General features: G+C 48.5%; 1 protein-coding gene across 1 annotated transcript in view; it reads right to left on the minus strand.

Moving 5' to 3' along the window:
- LRRC75A (leucine rich repeat containing 75A) overlaps window positions 1-14,038 on the minus strand; it is a 1,113,006-nt gene extending 1,098,968 nt beyond the window's left edge. Inside the window, exon 1 of the mRNA XM_078683539.1 lies at window positions 13,268-14,038. Within this exon, the coding sequence (XP_078539665.1) occupies window positions 13,268-13,534 (267 nt within the window). The 5' untranslated portion in view covers window positions 13,535-14,038. The remainder of the gene's footprint in view (window positions 1-13,267) is intronic.
- Window positions 14,039-18,918: the final 4,880 nt, after the last annotated feature.

The following is an 18,918-nucleotide window of genomic DNA, read 5'->3' on the forward strand; positions in this document are numbered from 1 at the left end:
GTTTGGTCTTCCCGTTGCATCTCGTTGTAGAGATGATCATATTTTTTCGCGTGTGTTAGTATTCGCCCCGATTCATAGTCTCCACAGTCTCTATGGAGTTTATATTGTTTTCTTTTCTTGATGTCGTCTTCTAGGATTTTGAGTCTTTTCTTCATCTCGCCAATGTACTCAACGATGATCGCTTGCTCTTGATGTTTGTTGAGCTCTGCTGCAATCTCCTCTATTTCTTTTTTAATCTTCGTTCTGTCGGCCCAGGCATATTTGACAAGGATTTGCATCATCACTTTGGAGCTCTGTGCTGAGTTAGCTGCCCAATCATCCATCATTTGGGGGTCACGAGATTCATAAGACGGGGTTATGTAAATGCGCAGGCCTCTTGGCACCATGTTCTTCTCCAGATAATCCTCCAAGGAGGTAGCTTCCCACCATTTGGACACTTCATGTTTATGAAGTTTTTCATATTTTCTCAATAAATCCATAATTGGTTTGTTCGTCATTGTCGATGTTGTTGCAGAGGCGCCTTTGCCTGGCGCTCTGGCAAACAATGAGAGTGCCGCTTCCCTTCTCTCCTTTTCTTCCTCCATTTGGAACGCGGGATTGGTGCTCCAATCCCTTGACAACTCTGCTGAGTTAATGTGGAAACTGTACCACTCCGTACAGTCGGAGTTCCCCCAAGTCCTCACTCGGAATGATTTCTCGTCCTTGCGTATTGTGCCACTGTCAATGTCGAAATACCCGGTAAGGATACTGGCAGGGCTATATTCCTGTTACCACATAGGAGACGTAAGTCCAGGCTCCGGGAGTATCGTACTACTTCACCCTTACCGATTGCATGCAAGGGGTTCTTTCTGTGGTTCTGGGGACTGCGTAGATACCCTCCGTTTTATAAAGTCCAAAGAGCACCTCTGTGTGGTATCCCTCGTCTCGTGGGGGTGGCGCGCTGCCGGTGAGGTAACCGGTAACCATATGAATCCAAAACGGCGTGCCAGGCGCGCACTCAGGTACTATAAATCCACACCAAACAGCAGGTAGTCAAATAAAGTAGGGTTTATTCACGCCATAAGCCCTACGTGACGCGTTTCGCACTCCATGAGTGCTTGTTCACACAAAGTGCTCAGAAAGTTTTTCGTATTTACCGTGTGTTAACAATTAACATAGACAGAGGACTCACATGTGATATTTAGTGGGCGCCATCTTATAATAGGTTTACACTTGTACAACATAACGAATATGATGTTATATACTTAGTGAACATTTCATCAGAAAGCCCTGAATACTGGGCGGCCCCATATGAAATACTGGACATTAATCCGAAAATATCGGAAAAATAAATTAAGTGAATTACGTAATCATGTTAATGTCACATTGAAAAACAATGAAGGCTCAGGAGTTAAATATGGTAAACTCATAATTACTGAGTATATGTCCCAGATAGTCCTATCTGACAACGTGCCACAGTACTAAAATACATAGGTGCCGTCTTCCAATCCGAAGCGGGGCACTTGGCACGTGATCATATCCTGAAGGTTACTATGGAGACGTATTGAGCTATGTCATTCCTGCGTGTATACACATATCGGTGTATATATAGTCGCTACCCCCTGGTTAGTGGGTGGGTGTATAGCATACAAATATTAACACAAATAATAAACAAAATAATTGCATATCCCCTGGTTAGTGGAGGAATTCACAGTGACAAAACAAGAGTCCAGTAGACAATGTCTTATAATCTATGCACGGTCTCAAGGTGAGCAATAAGTGAAGGGTCAACCACGGAACAACCCCGTTCCACAATCCATAAATAAAGTGCACCAAATGTGAATATAAGAGACATACTTCGTCTGGAGGAAGGAGAAGACCAGAGTTGAAAAGTACTTGGTTGCTGTAATCACAAGCCTGTGCTACAGTCCTACTGTTTCAACCTGCAGGGATCAGAGTAAATTGAAGCTTAAAAAATGGCATGTACTGAAGCCATCTAGAAGCAGGAATATTGGTACCAATGACACTAGAGAAACACAAGATAACTTGATCATTGGGGATATGGACAATTTGTTGGCTTTGGAAGAAATTAATGAAGGTATGGACGAACATGACATTAGTCTGGAAGCAAAACGTATCCTAGAAGTTCTCGAGATACAACATGATAATAGCACCAGAACTAATTTCAAACCCCGTTCTACATTTACCCCTAAACTATATCATGATAATATAGATACCTTCCAAGATATGGTTGGGAAGGAACTCCTGAAATATAGAAGCCAGAATTGGCATAAGAAAATGAAAACTTTCACACACAATCTGACATCGGCAGAAAAATCAGCCATGACAGATTTAGCTGAAGATGACAGTATTATCATCCGTCCAGCGGATAAAGGAGGCAATATTGTCATCCTACCCAAAGAAATGTATATAGGGGAAGCGTTGAGACAACTCAGGGACGCTAAAACATACAGAATAAGCAACAGAGCTTTTCAACTCTGGTCTTCTCCTTCCTCCAGACGAAGTATGTCTCTTATATTCACATTTGGTGCACTTTATTTATGGATTGTGGAACGGGGTTGTTCCGTGGTTGACCCTTCACTTATTGCTCACCTTGAGACCGTGCATAGATTATAAGACATTGTCTACTGGACTCTTGTTTTGTCACTGTGAATTCCTCCACTAACCAGGGGATATGCAATTATTTTGTTTATTATTTGTGTTAATATTTGTATGCTATACACCCACCCACTAACCAGGGGGTAGCGACTATATATACACCGATATGTGTATACACGCAGGAATGACATAGCTCAATACGTCTCCATAGTAACCTTCAGGATATGATCACGTGCCAAGTGCCCCGCTTCGGATTGGAAGACGGCACCTATGTATTTTAGTACTGTGGCACGTTGTCAGATAGGACTATCTGGGACATATACTCAGTAATTATGAGTTTACCATATTTAACTCCTGAGCCTTCATTGTTTTTCAATGTGACATTAACATGATTACGTAATTCACTTAATTCATTTTTCCGATATTTTCGGATTAATGTCCAGTATTTCATATGGGGCCGCCCAGCATTCAGGGCTTTCTGATGAAATGTTCACTAAGTATATAACATCATATTCGTTATGTTGTACAAGTGTAAACCTATTATAAGATGGCGCCCACTAAATATCACATGTGAGTCCTCTGTCTATGTTAATTGTTAACACACGGTAAATACGAAAAACTTTCTGAGCACTTTGTGTGAACAAGCACTCATGGAGTGCGAAACGCGTCACGTAGGGCTTATGGCGTGAATAAACCCTACTTTATTTCACTACCTGCTGTTTGGTGTGGATTTATAGTACCTGAGTGCGCGCCTGGCACGCCGTTTTGGATTCATATGGTTACCGGTTACCTCACCGGCAGCGCGCCACCCCCACGAGACGAGGGATACCCCACAGAGGTGCTCTTTGGACTTTATATATAGATATATATCTATATCTCTTTTTTTTTTATGTTACACTAAAATCCAACGTAACATATATGTGGCAAGCATCCTACAATATCATCAATTATTAGGACAATGGAAAGAAGAGGGCATGTTAAACCATGATGAGTACCTTTTCTTGCTCTGTGAAGAACCGACACTGCCTACATTTTACCACTTGCCCAAAATCCATAAACACTATAGTAATCCACCAGGAAGACCTATAGTTGCTTCAAATAACAGTCTTCTAGAGAACACTGCAATATATGTGGACTCCTTTTTATCTCCCTTTGTCAAGAACCTAACATCTTATATACAGGACACACAGGATTTCTTGAAACATGTGGAGGGTATTTGTTGGGAAGAAAATCTGCTATTGATAACACTAGACATCACAAGTTTATACACCTGCATCTGTCATTCTGATGGTCTGAATGCTATTAGGTGGTTTTTGGGCCAGAAACATCCTAAATTCGCACAACATAATAACATGCTTTTACAGATGGTATCCTATTGTCTTAACAACAATATTTTTGTCTTTGATGGACAACTGTACCTACAAAACCGGGGTACAGCGATGGGCACGTGCTTCGCCCCCAGCGACGCGAATCTTTTCGTAGGCTGGTGGGAGAAGCACGTGGCCTGAGGAGATGATAACGACCATTGGCTTGATAGTATCGTACTTTGGACACGATATATTGACGACCTATTTATTATTTGGAGAGGCGATAGGTCCTCTGCTGAGGAGTATGTTGCCACTCTGAATAATAATGAACTGAATCTAAGGTTCACAGGAAACATCAGTGATAGCACAGTCAATTATCTGGACCTCCAGGTCTTCATTGAGAATAATGTCTTAGCCACCTGCCTTTTTAGGAAACCTACTGCAGGTAATGCTATACTGCATGCAGACAGCCATCACCCGATTAGCCTTATCAAAAGTATACCGTATGGTGAGCTTTTGCGCCTGAAGCGCAATTGCTCCACCGATAAGAGCTATGACAGTGCGAAAAAACAGGCATTACAACGTTTCAAAGACAGGGGTTATAAGAAAGGACATTTACAAAATGCCGAACTCAAAGTACAGCAAATTGACAGAAGAACTTTATTATCTTCAAAAAGTAAAAACAAAAACAAACCTGAAGATAATACTGTACGTATGATTACCACATACAATGAGAAATCAGCACAAATTGTCCAAATCTTTAAAAAGAATTGGCATATTCTCCAAACCGATACTGTCTTGAAAAAGCACATCCCAGAACGTCCCTCGATCACATATAAAAGATGTTTATCTATTGGCGATCATCTTATACACAGTCATTTTACTAAATCCACAGCCACTAAAAACAAACTGGGAATTAATGGCTTTTTTCCTTGCAAAAAATGCAAGGCATGTAAATTTAGTAAGAAAGTCACAAATTTTGAGGGTGGTCCAGGAGACTGTAGGCCTATGAGAACGATCAATAAGTTTTACAATTGTAATTCTGAATACACAGTCTATTGCCTCATCTGTCCCTGCAATAAGAGATATATTGGTAGTACCAAAAATCCTACCAAAAAGCGCATACTGGAACATATGCGCGCGATCTCTAATAAAGACCCGACCTACCCCGTCGCTAGACACTTTGAGTTATATCATCAAAGCAATAGGGATCTATTGCAATTCTATTGTATCGATGGGGTAGACAAACATGAAAGAGGGGGAGACAGACTGAAAAAACTTAGAGCCAAAGAGTCTCGATACATCATAGAACTCCAAAGCATGAGCCCGGCTGGACTCAATAATGATGAAGAGCTTTGGGCACACCTGGATTAGATCACACTCTCAGTACTGTGTTGTTCAAATATCCATCTGGCATGATAATGTGAAGAAAGAAATGTAAGTGCTCATAGTCAAAATGATATATATGAAAGAATGTTTACTATATAATTGATATGTACACTTGCTTTCTTACTCCTCTGAATGGTTCCATATACTTTTTCTACCTTACATGAAATCATTGTTATCTAGGCTAGCATTTTAAGCTGGACATATGCTTAAGTATAGTGTTGAGAGCTTCTTGCCCATACAGGGCTCAATTCTGTCATCTCCGCAGTTGGATATACATAACGATAATGGGTTATAATGTTCTTTGATTTCTGAACTTTTCACCTTATCAGTTGTGTCATCTGCCGAGATTTTGGAAGACAATACAGGTAATGGAGATGGCTTATTATTTAGTTGCCATTTCACAATTAAGACACCTGTTTTTAATGAATTTATATTAATCGTAAAATTCGATTTCTCAGTTAAATTTTGTATCAATATTGTTTGAGCACTTGCACTTTCAAATTGTTATTGAAACTATTATATTTTGTACCCATTATAAGATGGCCGCCACCTTACAAATGTATAGTTGGTAGAAATTATGTCCATCATTTGTTTCCATGGCTATGGAATTGAAGGTTGGGTTTAAAATCGTTGTAACGCTGTAGGTTAATCGACATTGATAAAGCCGCGAAGGCGAAACGTGTCTGTCGAGCTGGAGGGGAGAGGGACTAAAAGCACCGAATAAAGCAGTTTCAGCTTTACATCCTGACTCCGAGTGTGCCTCTTATATCGTTAGCAGACTACTTGCTTGCTAAGTAAAGGAATATATATATATATCTATATTTCCATTTTGCTTTTAGTGAATCAATGACCTGCGCACTGATAATGTTGTACAAAGAAAAACGTTCAGACCTAGATTCATGGTGACCTCCATACCAGCCTATCTCAGAGAGGCACACCTGCTGCAGAAGGACATCCACTTGTATTGGTTAGTGCCTGAAAGCTGGCACCAGTAGTGTAAAGCGCTGCTTTGAACATTATAGCCTGTTTCAACACAGAGTGTCCTGCAAAGAGTCAATGTAGGCCAGGCTTACTCTTTCAAAGCCTGCACGTGCATCAAGAATCCGTTTGCACTCTGGAATGGGTCTGATTATTTTTTCCTGTACAGGCCTGCCTGGGGTGAGGATGCTCGACTGAGTAGTAACAAAGAACGAAAACCATATGCACCCAGGCGGGGCAGAGAGGGCCCTGGCTACGTTCTTCAAGAATAAAAAAAAGTAATCCGCTCTAATCGTAAACCTTATATACAGACGTAGAGAGTAATACGCTGTAGGCGTAAACCTTATATACAGACCCAGTGAGCCTAATACGCTCCAGGGGTACACCTTATATACAGACCCGCTGACTGTAATATGCTCCAAGCATAAGCCTTATATACAGACCCGCTGACTGTAATATGCTCCAGGCTTAAACTTTATATACAGACCCGCTGAGTGTAATACGCTCCAGTTGTAAACTTTATATACAGACCCGCTGAGTGTAATACGCTCCAGTCGTAAATTTTATATACAGACCCGCTGAGTGTAATACGCTCCAGGCGTAAACTTTATATACAGACCTGCTGCGTGTAATACGCTTCAGGCGTAAACTTTATATACAGACCTGCTGAGTGTAATACATTCCAGGCGTAAACTTTATATACAGACCTGCTGAGTGTAATACGCTCCAGGCGTAAACTTTATATACAGACCTGCCGAGTGTAATACGCTCCAGGCATAAACCTTAAATACACACCCTTTGAGTCTCATACGCTCCAGGGGTAAACCTTATATACTGATGTACTAAGTGTAATACACTCAAGGCGTAACTCTTATATAGAGATCTACTGAGTGTACGCTCCTCCAGGTGTAAACCTTATATACCGATTCGCTGAGTGTAAAACGCGCCAAGTGTAAACCTTATATACAGTTCTGCTGAGTGTACAGCGCTCCAGGCTCTCTCCCCATCCACCCTCACACACACTTTACAATGGTGGTAATTTGATTCCATCACGTAGACAAAGGGCAGTGATCAGACTGGGTGACGTGTTTTGATGTTTTCATTCCATGTCTGTGGACTAATTAGCTGGTGAGAAGTAAAATCAGAATTTAATGGAGATTGTGTAATTTCTGTGAATTATGGGAAATAACTCACGTGTGGCAACACTTCCGAGAACAATGGGTTTTTAAACCCACTAATGTGTGTCAGTGACACAGTTCCTGGCACAGTAACCACAGCCAGACACACAGCGTGGAGGCTTGCATCATCTCTGTCGTGTCTTGGGACCCAGAGCCCTTAGCAGTGAGTGGAAGAGGGTCACCTTCAAAAGACGTTTGACAAGAACCCTACCCCAGATTGGCACAGGCGCCCACGAAACGACTAGGCGCACACTGCCCGATGCAGAACAAGAGCAGGGCGCAAAGGGAGGAGCAAAATACCTCAATACAGAGCAAAATCGCTTTAAAAAAGACAACTCGAATGTTTCACGGACTTTGAGAATTGGTTATTGTGAGCATTCGTTCACTGGTGAGTTCGGCCACTCATCAGATAGTTGGTGATGAAGCCGTGTGGGGTGGAGGCTTGCACAGTACCAATGCCCCCCACGGGAGATCTCTGGCGGCAAGCCTCGGGGAGGGGGGAGGGGGGGGAGGTAAGGACCGGTGGAACTGTTAAACTACGTATCTGGGAGCGTCTCACCAGGAGATCTGTGAATGTCACTCGCACACGATAAGATAAGGAGCAGGTTAATGTCCCACCAGGAGGTCTGGGAATGTCAAGTACAATAAATGTCAAGTACAATAAATGAAATAGCATCCACAAATGATAAAATAAGGAGCAAATTGCTGTTCCAATAGGAGATCCGTGATTGGCGCCCATAAATGATGATGAGATAAGGAGCAAGTTACAGGCCCGCCAGGAGATCTGTGAATGGCGTTCACAAATGATAAGATAAGGAGCAAGCTGCTGTCCGGCCAGGGGAAATGTGAATGAAGTCCTCAAATGATAAGGAACACATTACTGTCCCGCCAGGGGATCTGTGAATGTCACTCACAATAAATGAAATGAGGAGTAAAGTCACTGCCCCACTAGTATAGACAGGAATGCCACCCAAATATGATAATATTGGGACAATGTTACAGAGCAACCGGGGTGACTCAGGATTGGTCAAATTCAAAGTTTACGGAAATTAAAAAAGAAGGTGTGAGGGTAGTGCTTAATTTGTGCTGGTGCTTACGGGAAGTGGACGCCGGCACTTTGGAACGTTTTGCATTTTCACATTTTGACCGAAAGCAAATGAGAAGTAGAAACTGGTGAAGGCGAAAGGAAGAGGACGTTGGGAAAACAGTGACAGGGGCAGGGGAGTAAATAGCCTGCAAGACAGAGCTAAAAAGACAGTAAAGGCAGAGACAGGCGGAAGAACGAGGCGTGAAGCGGAAGTGATAAGAAGAGGAGCAATATTACTGTCTCACTAGGAGATCCGGGGAAGCCACCCACAAGTGATAAGATAGTCGCAAACTTTCAGTGCATTATCTGGGAGACGTGGTAGGACTGCCAGGCCCAGGTGGAATGAGAGGACACCTCGAAAACCACCCCGAGCTGTATAAACAAAACTCTCGAAGGCCGAACATGAGCTGCTCAACACTGCCGCCTGCAGCCCCCCGGCGGAGCTTCTAGGCGTCGTCGGCGGCACAAATTCATCTCTGAACGCTCCTGTCCACAGATTTAATTTTATTTGTTTATTTATGCGTTTTTATATAGCGCGGACTTTACCCGAAGGCGTCAGAGCGCTTTACAATAGGAACAAAACTGATACATGAGGAGAAAATTACACGTGAACAGATTACAAAAGCAGACGTTAAGTTACATGAGGTAAAAGTGACAATTGTGAGCAAACAGATCATCGCTTACAGCTGTCCATGCGGCCAAAACTGTGCGACAGTGACTGGAGGCGTTCCTGTCGCGACAAGCGCCTACAGCGACCTCGGGGTGGCATTGCGGGCTAATGAGAAATACTGCAACACAGCGTCCCTGGGTTCCCATGCCGACCTGTGAGTTTTCTATATTCACCCCTGAGGGTCTCATGCCCACCTGAGGTGCCCACACTCGCCTCTCAGATTCACATGCCCACCTCCGTCGCTCCGTTCCCCATGACGCCCGGAGGTTCCGGTGTCCAAACCCAGGGTTCTGCCCCCCCTCCCCCCACCCTGACGTTTCATGCGCAACCCAGAGTCCCCTGGCGTTGTCCGCGCCAGGCCCGGGGCTGTGTCCTCGCTCTGCCACGTTTCCAGTACTCCGCCTTGTCTTTCGCTTCCCTGAGCGGACCATGCATAACCCAGAGTTTTCTAGAGTGAGCCATTCTCAGCTAAGAGTTCCCCAGTGTGGACAATGCTGTGCTTGAAGTTTACCAGTGTGGACAATGCTGTGCTTGAAGTTTACCAGTGTGGACAATGCTGTGCTTGAAGTTTACCAGTGTGGACAATGCTGTGCTTGGAGTTTACCGATGTGGACAATGCTGTGCTTGAAGTTTACCAATGTGAACAATGCTGTGCTTGAAGTTTAACCAGTGTGAACAATGCTGTGCTTGAAGTTTACCAGTGTGGACAATGCTGTGCTTGGAGTTTACCAGTGTGGACAATGCTGTGCTTGAAGTTTGCCAGTGTGAACAATGCTGTGCTTGAAGTTTAACCAGTGTGAACAATGCTGTGCTTGAAGTTTACCAGTGTGGACAATGCTGTGCTTGGAGTTTACCAGTGTGGACAATGCTGTGCTTGAAGTTTACCAGTGTGAACAATGCTGTGCTTGAAGTTTAACCAGTGTGAACAATGCTGTGCTTGAAGTTTACCAGTGTGGACAATGCTGTGCTTGGAGTTTACCAGGGTGGACAATGCTGTGCTTGAAGTTTACCAGTGTGGACAATGCTGTGCTTGAAGTTTACCAGTGTGGACAATGCTGTGCTTGGAGTTTACCAGTGTAGACAATGCGTGCTTGAAGTTTAACAGTGTGAACAATGCTGTGCTTGAAGTTTACCGATGTGGACAATGCTGTGCTTGAAGTTTACCAGTGTGAACAATGCTGTGCTTGAAGTTTACCGATGTGGACAATGCTGTGCTTGAAGTTTACCAGTGTGAACAATGCTGTGCTTGGAGTTTACCAGTGTAGACAATGTGTGCTTGAAGTTTACCACTGTGGACAATGCTGTGCTTGAAGTTTACCACTGTGAACAAAGCTGTGCTTGAAGTTTACCAGTGTAGACAATGCGTGCTTGAAGTTTAACAGTGTGAACAATGCTGTGCTTGAAGTTTACCGATGGTGACAATGCTGTGCTTGAAGTTTACCAGTGTGAACAATGCTGTGCTTGAAGTTTACCGATGTGGAAAATGCTGTGCTTGAAGTTTACCAGTGTGGACAATGCTGTGCTTGGAGTTTACCAGTGTGAACAATGCTGTGCTTGAAGTTCACCGATGTGGACAATGCTGTGCTTGAAGTTTACCAGTGTGAACAATGCTGTGCTTGAAGTTTACCGATGTGGACAATGCTGTGCTTGAAGTTTACCAATGTGAACAATGCTGTGCTTGAAGTTTACCGATGTGGACAATGTTGTGCTTGAAGTTTACCAGTGTGAACAATGCTGTGCTTGGATTTCCCCAGTGTGAACAAAGCTGTGCTTGAAGTTTACCAGTGTAGACAATGCGTGCTTGAAGTTTAACAGTGTGAACAATGCTGTGCTTGGATTTCCCCAGTGTGAACAATGCTGTGCTTGGAGTTTACCAGTGTGGACAATGCTGTGCTTGGAGTTTACCAGTGTGAACAATGCTGTGCTTAAAGTTTACAGATGTGGACAATGCTGTGCTTGAAGTTTACCAGTGTGAACAATGCTGTGCTTGGATTTCCTCAGTGTGAACAAAGCTGTGCTTGAAGTTTACCAGTTTAGACAATGCGTGCTTGAAGTTTAACAGTGTGAACAATGCTGTGCTTGGATTTCCCCAGTGTGAACAATGCTGTGCTTGGAGTTTACCAATGTGGACACTGCTGTGCTTGGAGTTTACCAGTGTGAACAATGCTGTGCTTGAAGTTTACCAGTGTGGACAATGCTGTGCTTGGAGTTTACCAGTGTGAACAATGCTGTGCTTGAAGTTTACCAGTGTGGACAATGCTGTGCTTGAAGTTTACCAGTGTGGACAATGCTGTGCTTGGAATTTACCAGTGTGGACAAAGCTGTGCTTTGGGTTTACCAGTGTGAACAATGCTGTGCTTGGAGTTTACCAGTGTGAACAATGCTGTGCTTGAAGTTTACCAGTGTGGACAATGCTGTGCTTGGAGTTTACCAGTGTGAACAATGCTGTGCTTGAAGTTTACCAGTGTGGACAATGCTGTGCTTGAAGTTTACCAGTGTGGACAATGCTGTGCTTGGAATTTACCAGTGTGGACAAAGCTGTGCTTTGGGTTTACCAGTGTGAACAATGCTGTGCTTGAAGTTTACCAGAGTGGACAATGCTCAGCCTCGAGTTTACCAAAGTGGACAATGCTAAGCCTCGAGTTTACCAGAGTGGACAATGCTCAGCCTTGAGCTTACCAGAGTGGACAATGCTCAGCCTAGAGTTTACCAGAGTGGACAATGCTCAGCCTCGAGTTTACCAGAGTGGACAATGCTCAGCCTAGAGTTTACCAGAGTGGACAATGCTCAGCCTCGAGTTTACCAGAGTGGACAATGCTCAGCCTTGAGCTTACCAGAGTGGACAATGCTCAGCCTTGAGTTTACCAGAGTGGACAATGCTCAGCCTCAAGTTTACCAGAGTGGACAATGCTCAGCCTCGAGTTTACCAGAGTCGACACTGCTCAGCCTCGAGTTTACCAGAGTGGACAATGCTCAGCCTAGAGTTTACCAGAGTCGACACTGCTCAGCCTCGAGTTTACCAGAGTGGACAATGCTCAGCCTCGAGTTTACCAGAGTCGACACTGCTCAGCCTAGAGTTTACCAGAGTGGACAATGCTCAGTCTTGAGCTTACCAGAGTATACAATGCTCAGCCACGAGTTTACCAGAGTGGACAATGCTCAGCCTAGAGTTTACCAGAGTGGACAATGCTCAGTCTTGAGCTTACCAGAGTATACAATGCTCAGCCACGAGTTTACCAGAGTGGACACTGCTCAGCCTCAAGTTTACCAGAGTGGACAATGCTCAGCCTAGAGTTTACTAGAGTGGACAATGCTCAGCCTCGAGTTTACCAGAGTGGACACTACTCAGCCTCGAGTTTACCAGAGTGGACAATGCTCAGCCTCGAGTTTACCAGAGTGGACAATGCTCAGCCCTGAGTTTACCAGAGAGGACAATGCTCAGCCTCGAGTTTACCAGAGTGGACAATGCTCAGCCCTGAGTTTACCAGAGAGGACAATGCTCAGCCTCGAGTTTACCAGAGTGGACAATGCTCAGCCTTGAGTTTACCAGAGTGGACAATGCTCAGCCTCGAGTTTACCAGAGTGGACAATGCTCAGCCCTGAGTTTACCAGAGAGGACAATGCTCAGCCTCGAGTTTACCAGAGTCGACACTGCTCAGCCTTGAGTTTATCAGAGTAGACAATGATCAGTCTTGAGTTTACCAGAGAGGGCACTACTCAGCCTTTACCAGAGTGGACCATGCTTAGCCTCGAGTTTACCAGAGTCGACACTGCTCAGCCTTGAGTTTATCAGAGTAGACAATGATCAGTCTTGAGTTTACCAGAGAGGGCACTACTCAGCCTTTACCAGAGTGGACCATGCTTAGCCTCGAGTTTACCAGAGTGGACCATGCTCAGTCTTGAGCTTACCAGAGTATACAATGCTCAGCCTTGAGTTTACCAGAGTGGACAATGCTCAGCCTCGAGTTTACCAGAGTCGACACTGCTCAGCGTCGAGTTTACCAGAGTCGACCATGCTCAATTTCCTCAAACTACGCCACAGCAGGTACCCAGCACTCACCTGCCTCAGGTGCCGGAGGAGCTCGGTCGCCTCGTCGTGCCGCCCTTGCCGCACCAGCACCATCATGTCCTGAATCATGCCGATGCGCCTGTGATAAGGAGGAAGGCTCCCCGGCCCAGACTTTCCAAACTTATCACTTGACTTTGCCATCAAGGAAGCAAAGAAGTCCCCGCGGTCCTTGGCGGGGCCCCTTTTGCGGGAACCGAGGTGGTGCGGCGGGCTCTCGACCCCGCTGGCCTGGCACCCCTTGGTCTGCTTGGTGCCCATGCTGATTGAGCGCTGTCGCCTCTCGGAGCTTCATCCGAGCCGGCCCCGGGGGCATGTGCGGGGTCCCGTCACTGGTGGGGTAGAGGCCGCTACAGGTGGGGTTGAGCGGATGAAGCCCCCACGTGGGAGAGGAGCCCACCAGCCAGGAATCAAATCGAGCTGGAGAGATCAGACTGCATCCAATGCAGACAAGTGGACCCAAAACATCAGTCCACGGCTGGATCGAATCCAAGCAGCGATGAGCCGATGGCTGCAACTCAGGGTGGGCAGCAAACAGCAATGCCACGCTGGCCCCAGTGCAGCCTGATGTTTCCAGTTAGCAGTGCACAGATAAATCAATTACAGGAAGGAGATCCACAAAGCAGTGAACAACTGGACCCAGCACAGACAGGGCAATCCACCCAGGAGATCCAGAGCAAACACGTGGATTCAAGCAGTGCACGCCTAAATCAACTGCAGGACAAGCTATCCAAGAAGTAGCGCACAAGTAGATCCAGCGCTGTCAGGAGAATTCACCCAGAAGTGCACAGCTGAATCCAGTGCAGGAAAGTGATCCAGGGAGAGGTGCACTTTTGAATCCAGAGCGCAGTGGGAAACTAAACCACCAGCACAAGACTGGATCGGGTGCACGAATGGTATCCAGATCAACAGTGATGCACAGCAGGATCCCGTGGGGGTGGGGCTCCAAACAACAAAACTGCACAGCTGGATCCGGTGGAGATGAGTAGTCAAACCAGAAGTGGCCAGTAGGATCTAGTGTGTGAGAGGGATCAAATTAACAGTGAACAGCTGGATTCCTTGCACAATGGGAATCTACATCAATAGTGCAAAGCTGGGTACAGTGCACAGCGAGGAGAGAGCTCAACAAGGCACAGCTGGGTCCAGTGCATGATAGGGAAAGAGCTCAACAGTGCACAGCTGGGTCCAGTGCAGGATAGGTATCCAAAAAACAGTGCACAGCTGGATCCAGTGCGCGGTGGGGAGAGAGCTCAACAGTGCACAGCTGGATATAGTGCGCGGTGGGAAGAGAGTTCAACAGTGCACAGCTGCATCCAGTGCGTGGTGGGGAGAGAGCTCAACAGTGCACAGCTGAATCCAGTGCGCAGTGGGAAGAGAGCTCAACAGGGCACAGCTGCATCCAGTGCGTGGTGGGGAGAGAGCTCAACAGTGCACAGCTGGATCCAGTGCGCAGTGGGGAGAGAGCTCAACAGTGCACAGCTGGATCCAGTGCGCAGTGGGGAGAGAGCTCAACAGTGCACAGCTGGATATAGTGCGCGGTGGGAAGAGAGTTCAACAGTGCACAGCTGCATCCAGTGCGTGGTGGGGAGAGAGCTCAACAGTGTACAGCTGGATCCAGTGCGCAGTGGGAAGAGAGCTCAACAGGGCACAGCTGCATCCAGTGCGTGGTGGGGAGAGAGCTCAACAGTGCACAGCTGGATCCAGTGCGCAGTGGGGAGAGAGCTCAACAGGGCACAGCTGGATCCAGTGCGCGGTGGGGAGAGAGCTCAACAGTGCACAGCTGGATATAGTGCGCGGTTGGAAGAGAGCTCAACAGGGCCCAGCTGCATCCAGTGCGTGGTGGGGAGAGAGCTCAACAATGCACAGCTGGATCCAGTGCGCAGTGGGGAGAGAGCTCAACAGGGCACAGCTGTATCAAGTGCGTGTTGGGGGGAGAACTCAACAGTGCGCAGCTGTATCCAGTGCGCGTTGTGGAGAGCTCAACAGGGCACAGCTGGATCCAGTGCGCGGTGGGTAGAGAGTTCAACCGAGCACAGCTGCATCCACTGGAGGGTGGGGCGAGAGGTCAACGGTCACAGCTGGATCCAGTGCAGGTGCGAGGAGAATGACAGCGGCCCCCAGCGGCGGGCACAGTGCAGCCAGAAGTTCCACAGAGTCCGCGGCGGCGGAGAGGAGGAGGTAGCAGGGCTCAGCAGCAGCCAGGGCATGTAAGACAAGCCCAAGACAAACACCCCACAGTGGGGTCCGGCAGAGACACGAGGAATCCACAGCCAAAGGGCAGCGGCGTCCAGAGAGCAGGGCGATCCAGAGGCGCAGAGCACAGCTGCATCCGGGGCAGACGCGGGATCCGCTGAAGCCCGAGGGCTGGCCGGAGGGCAGTGAAGCGCCGCCGCCGGCTGCGAGGCGCTCCTTCTGGGTATGAGGAGGGCGTGTCCGGCCCCCGCCCAGGCCAGGGAACTCCGGTGTTTACAAGCAGCGCGGTCGCGAGGCTTCGAGGCTCGTCAGCATGCGCTGGGGGGGGCAGGGGAGGGACCTGTCAGCAGCACTCACGCCTCCCGCTGTGTGCCCGGTCGGAGGAGCTCACTCCCTGTGCACACTGCTTCCAAAGCTCCCTCCCTACTGTCTGGACACACTGCTTCCAAAGATCCCTCCCTACTTTCTGGGCACTCTGCCTCACATGCTCCTACAGTCGGGGCACACTGCTGTCTGGGCACTGCCTCACAAGCTCCCTCCCCCCCTGCTGTCAGGGCACTCTGTCACAGAGGCTCCTGCTGTCGGGGCGCACTCCTGTCTGGGCGCTCTGTCTAAAAATCTCCCTCTCCTGCTGTCTGGGCACCCTGCTGTCTGGGCACTGCCTCACTGCTGTCGGGGCACAGTCCAGGGCTTTAAGTGGGCCGGGTCTCAAGGGGTCTGAGCACCGGCAGTTTTTTTCAGGGGGCCTCGAAACGGGTCTCTATCGGGCTCTGTTTTGTGCCCTAGCACAGGCGGTCCGTTTTTTCCCTGGACTGTAGTGACATTCATGTGTGCGTGGTGAGCGTTGTAGAGAAAGGAAATCCTTTAAAGAGAGTCACTTTCTCTCTGGATTTCCCTTGTCTTTTTAAAACTCAGGAGCAGAAACATTATCGTGGTGTCACCAGGGCCTTAAGTTGAAGTTTTTTCAATATTATATACAAGCCACATAGTTGCTGCTTATTTTTCTTGTGCAACTAGAAACCATTGACAAAGCCAATAGTCGTGAATTGTAGGTATGATGTGACGTGTATCATATATCTAGGCGCAATGACAGGAAAAGCAAAATACAAGTCGGGCAGCACACTGTGTTAAACACAGATTTTTAGCTTACGTGTTTGTAAGCCACGCCCTCAATTACATTGACCACGCCTCTTTGAGAGACCCCCCCAGTTTTTTCATCCCACTTAAAGCCCTGGGGCACACTGCTATCTAGGCGCTCAGGCTCACAAGCTCCCCCCGCCCCCCTGCTGTCTGGGCACACTGCTGTCAGGGCTCATCCTCGCATGCTCCCTCCCCTGCTGTCTGAGCACTGCCTCGCATGCTCCCTCCCGTGCTGTCTGGGCACTGCCTCGCATGCTCCCTCCCCTGCTGTCTGGGCACTGCCTCGCATGCTCCCTCCCGTGCTGTCTGGGCACTGCCTCGCATGCTCCCTCGCGGTGCCTTCGGTGGGGTCCATGTCGAAGTTTACTCTTTATGAAACTGCCTGCCTGCAGCGTGGGAAAGGCCCCCTCCACGTGTCCCCATCAGAGTGAATCTACCCCCTGCGCCATATAACTTAACTGCTCATGTAACTTAACGTTTGCTTTTTGTAATGTGTTCACTTGTCATTTTCTCCTCATGTATGATTACTGTTCCTATTGTGAAGCGCTCTGACACCTTCGGGTAAAGTCCGCGCTATATAAAAACGCATAAATAAATCTGTGAACAGCCCCTGCCCTCTCTCCTTTGCGTCTCACTGGGGAACACTCAGTGGCTGCACCATCCGAGGACGCCAGTCTTGTGCCAGCATCATACATAACATGTCCCTGCTGTGCCGAAAACCCCCTCTGCGTTCACCTGTCTAAGCCACGCCCTCTCAGTGCCCTCTCTGAGACACGCCCTGTCTAAGGCATGCTCTAGTCTCAGTGCCCTGTCTTAGCCACGCCCTCTCTGAAGCACGCGCGTCTAAGGCATGCTCTCTCTGTGCCCTCTGATGCTCGCCCTGTCAGTGCCCTGTCTAAGCCACGCCCTCTCAGTGGGCAGTCTAAGCCACGCCCTCCCAGTGTCCAGTCTAAGCCACGCCCTCCCAGTGTCCAGTCTAAGCCACACCCTCACAGTGCCCAGTCTAAGCCACACCCTCACAGTGCCCAGTCTAAGCCACGCCCTCCCAGTGTCCAGTCTAAGCCACACCCTCACAGTGTCCAGTCTAAGCCACGCCCTCCCAGTGTCGTGCCTGTAAAAAGCCCCTCTCCGTGCTCTGTCTGAGAAGCTTGCTCCACGTGCCCCGTAAGCAGTTAGTCCCTCCCAGTGACCGGTGAAAAAGGTCACCAAGTGCCCGCTCTAGCATTTGTGAACCAACTCTCCCTGTTTCGGGTACTCCCTCATCGTCCCCGTCTGAGGAACTACATATACGTACCCTTACCCTGTCTGTGACGCTACCTCCCTGTACCCTGTCATGGGAGCTCCCTTTTACTACCCTGTCTCGGGAGAGCTCCCACAGTTCCTTGTCTGTGGAGCTCTCTCCCTGTACCCTGTCATGGGAGCTCCCTTTTACTACCCTGTCTCGGGAGAGCTCCCCCAGTTCCCTGTCTGTGGAGCTCCCTCCCTGTACCCTGTAGGGACTGTCCCTGGTGGCTCTCTGGGGAGCTTCCTCTCAGCTCCCTGTCTTGGGAGCTATCACCCCTGTTGACGGTCTGTCCCTGTTTAGAAACGCTCTCCCTCGTAGTTCACGGAGAATCTCTCGCTCTATCCTGGCTGCAGAGCGCCCACCATGTACCCTGTTTGGAGCGCTCTCCCCGCTGTCTCTGCGGAGCTTCCTCTCCGTACCGGAGCGTTAAATCTCCCTGTCACTGTCTGTGGAGCGCTGTGTTGTGACCCCTCTCCCCTGTGCCGCCTCAGTACCCGTGTGAGGGCCGCCTCCGCCGAGCCCCCTCATTACACTCCATCCTCCCGAGAAAGCTGAACGCCTCCCCCGGCCCCACCCCCAAGAAAGCCCCCCCTTTGCTTCCTTCCCCGAGGAAGCAGTCCACCCTCCCTAGCACTGGAGCTCCATGGGTCCCTCCCTCCGAGGAAGCTCCACCGCCCCCGCGGGGCTCCCGGCTCCGGCTGTGTGCGGTCTGCGCCCGCGGGCAGCGGACGGAAGAGCCGTCTTGTTTCCTGCGCTGGACCCGCCAGCCGCCGCCTCCGCTGCCCCTGCGCTCCCGAAGGACTGGGGGCCAGGGCCTGCTGTGCAGCCGCTGTGATGGAGCCTCGGCCGGCGGAGCGGGGCTGCGCGCTGCATCCCGGTGCACGGCAACTTTCCGCAACTGTTGCATGCGTAGCCAGGGAGTGCGGGCTCCGAGGCCTGGGAGGGCTCTGTGGGGACAGAGACCCCGTATGCCCTGGGGTCACAGTATACACACGTGGCACTCTCACACATACGGGACGCGCAGACA

Source organism: Lissotriton helveticus, chromosome 3_1, assembly GCF_964261635.1.
Source record: "Lissotriton helveticus chromosome 3_1, aLisHel1.1, whole genome shotgun sequence".
In the NCBI taxonomy this organism is placed as follows: domain Eukaryota; kingdom Metazoa; phylum Chordata; class Amphibia; order Caudata; family Salamandridae; genus Lissotriton; species Lissotriton helveticus.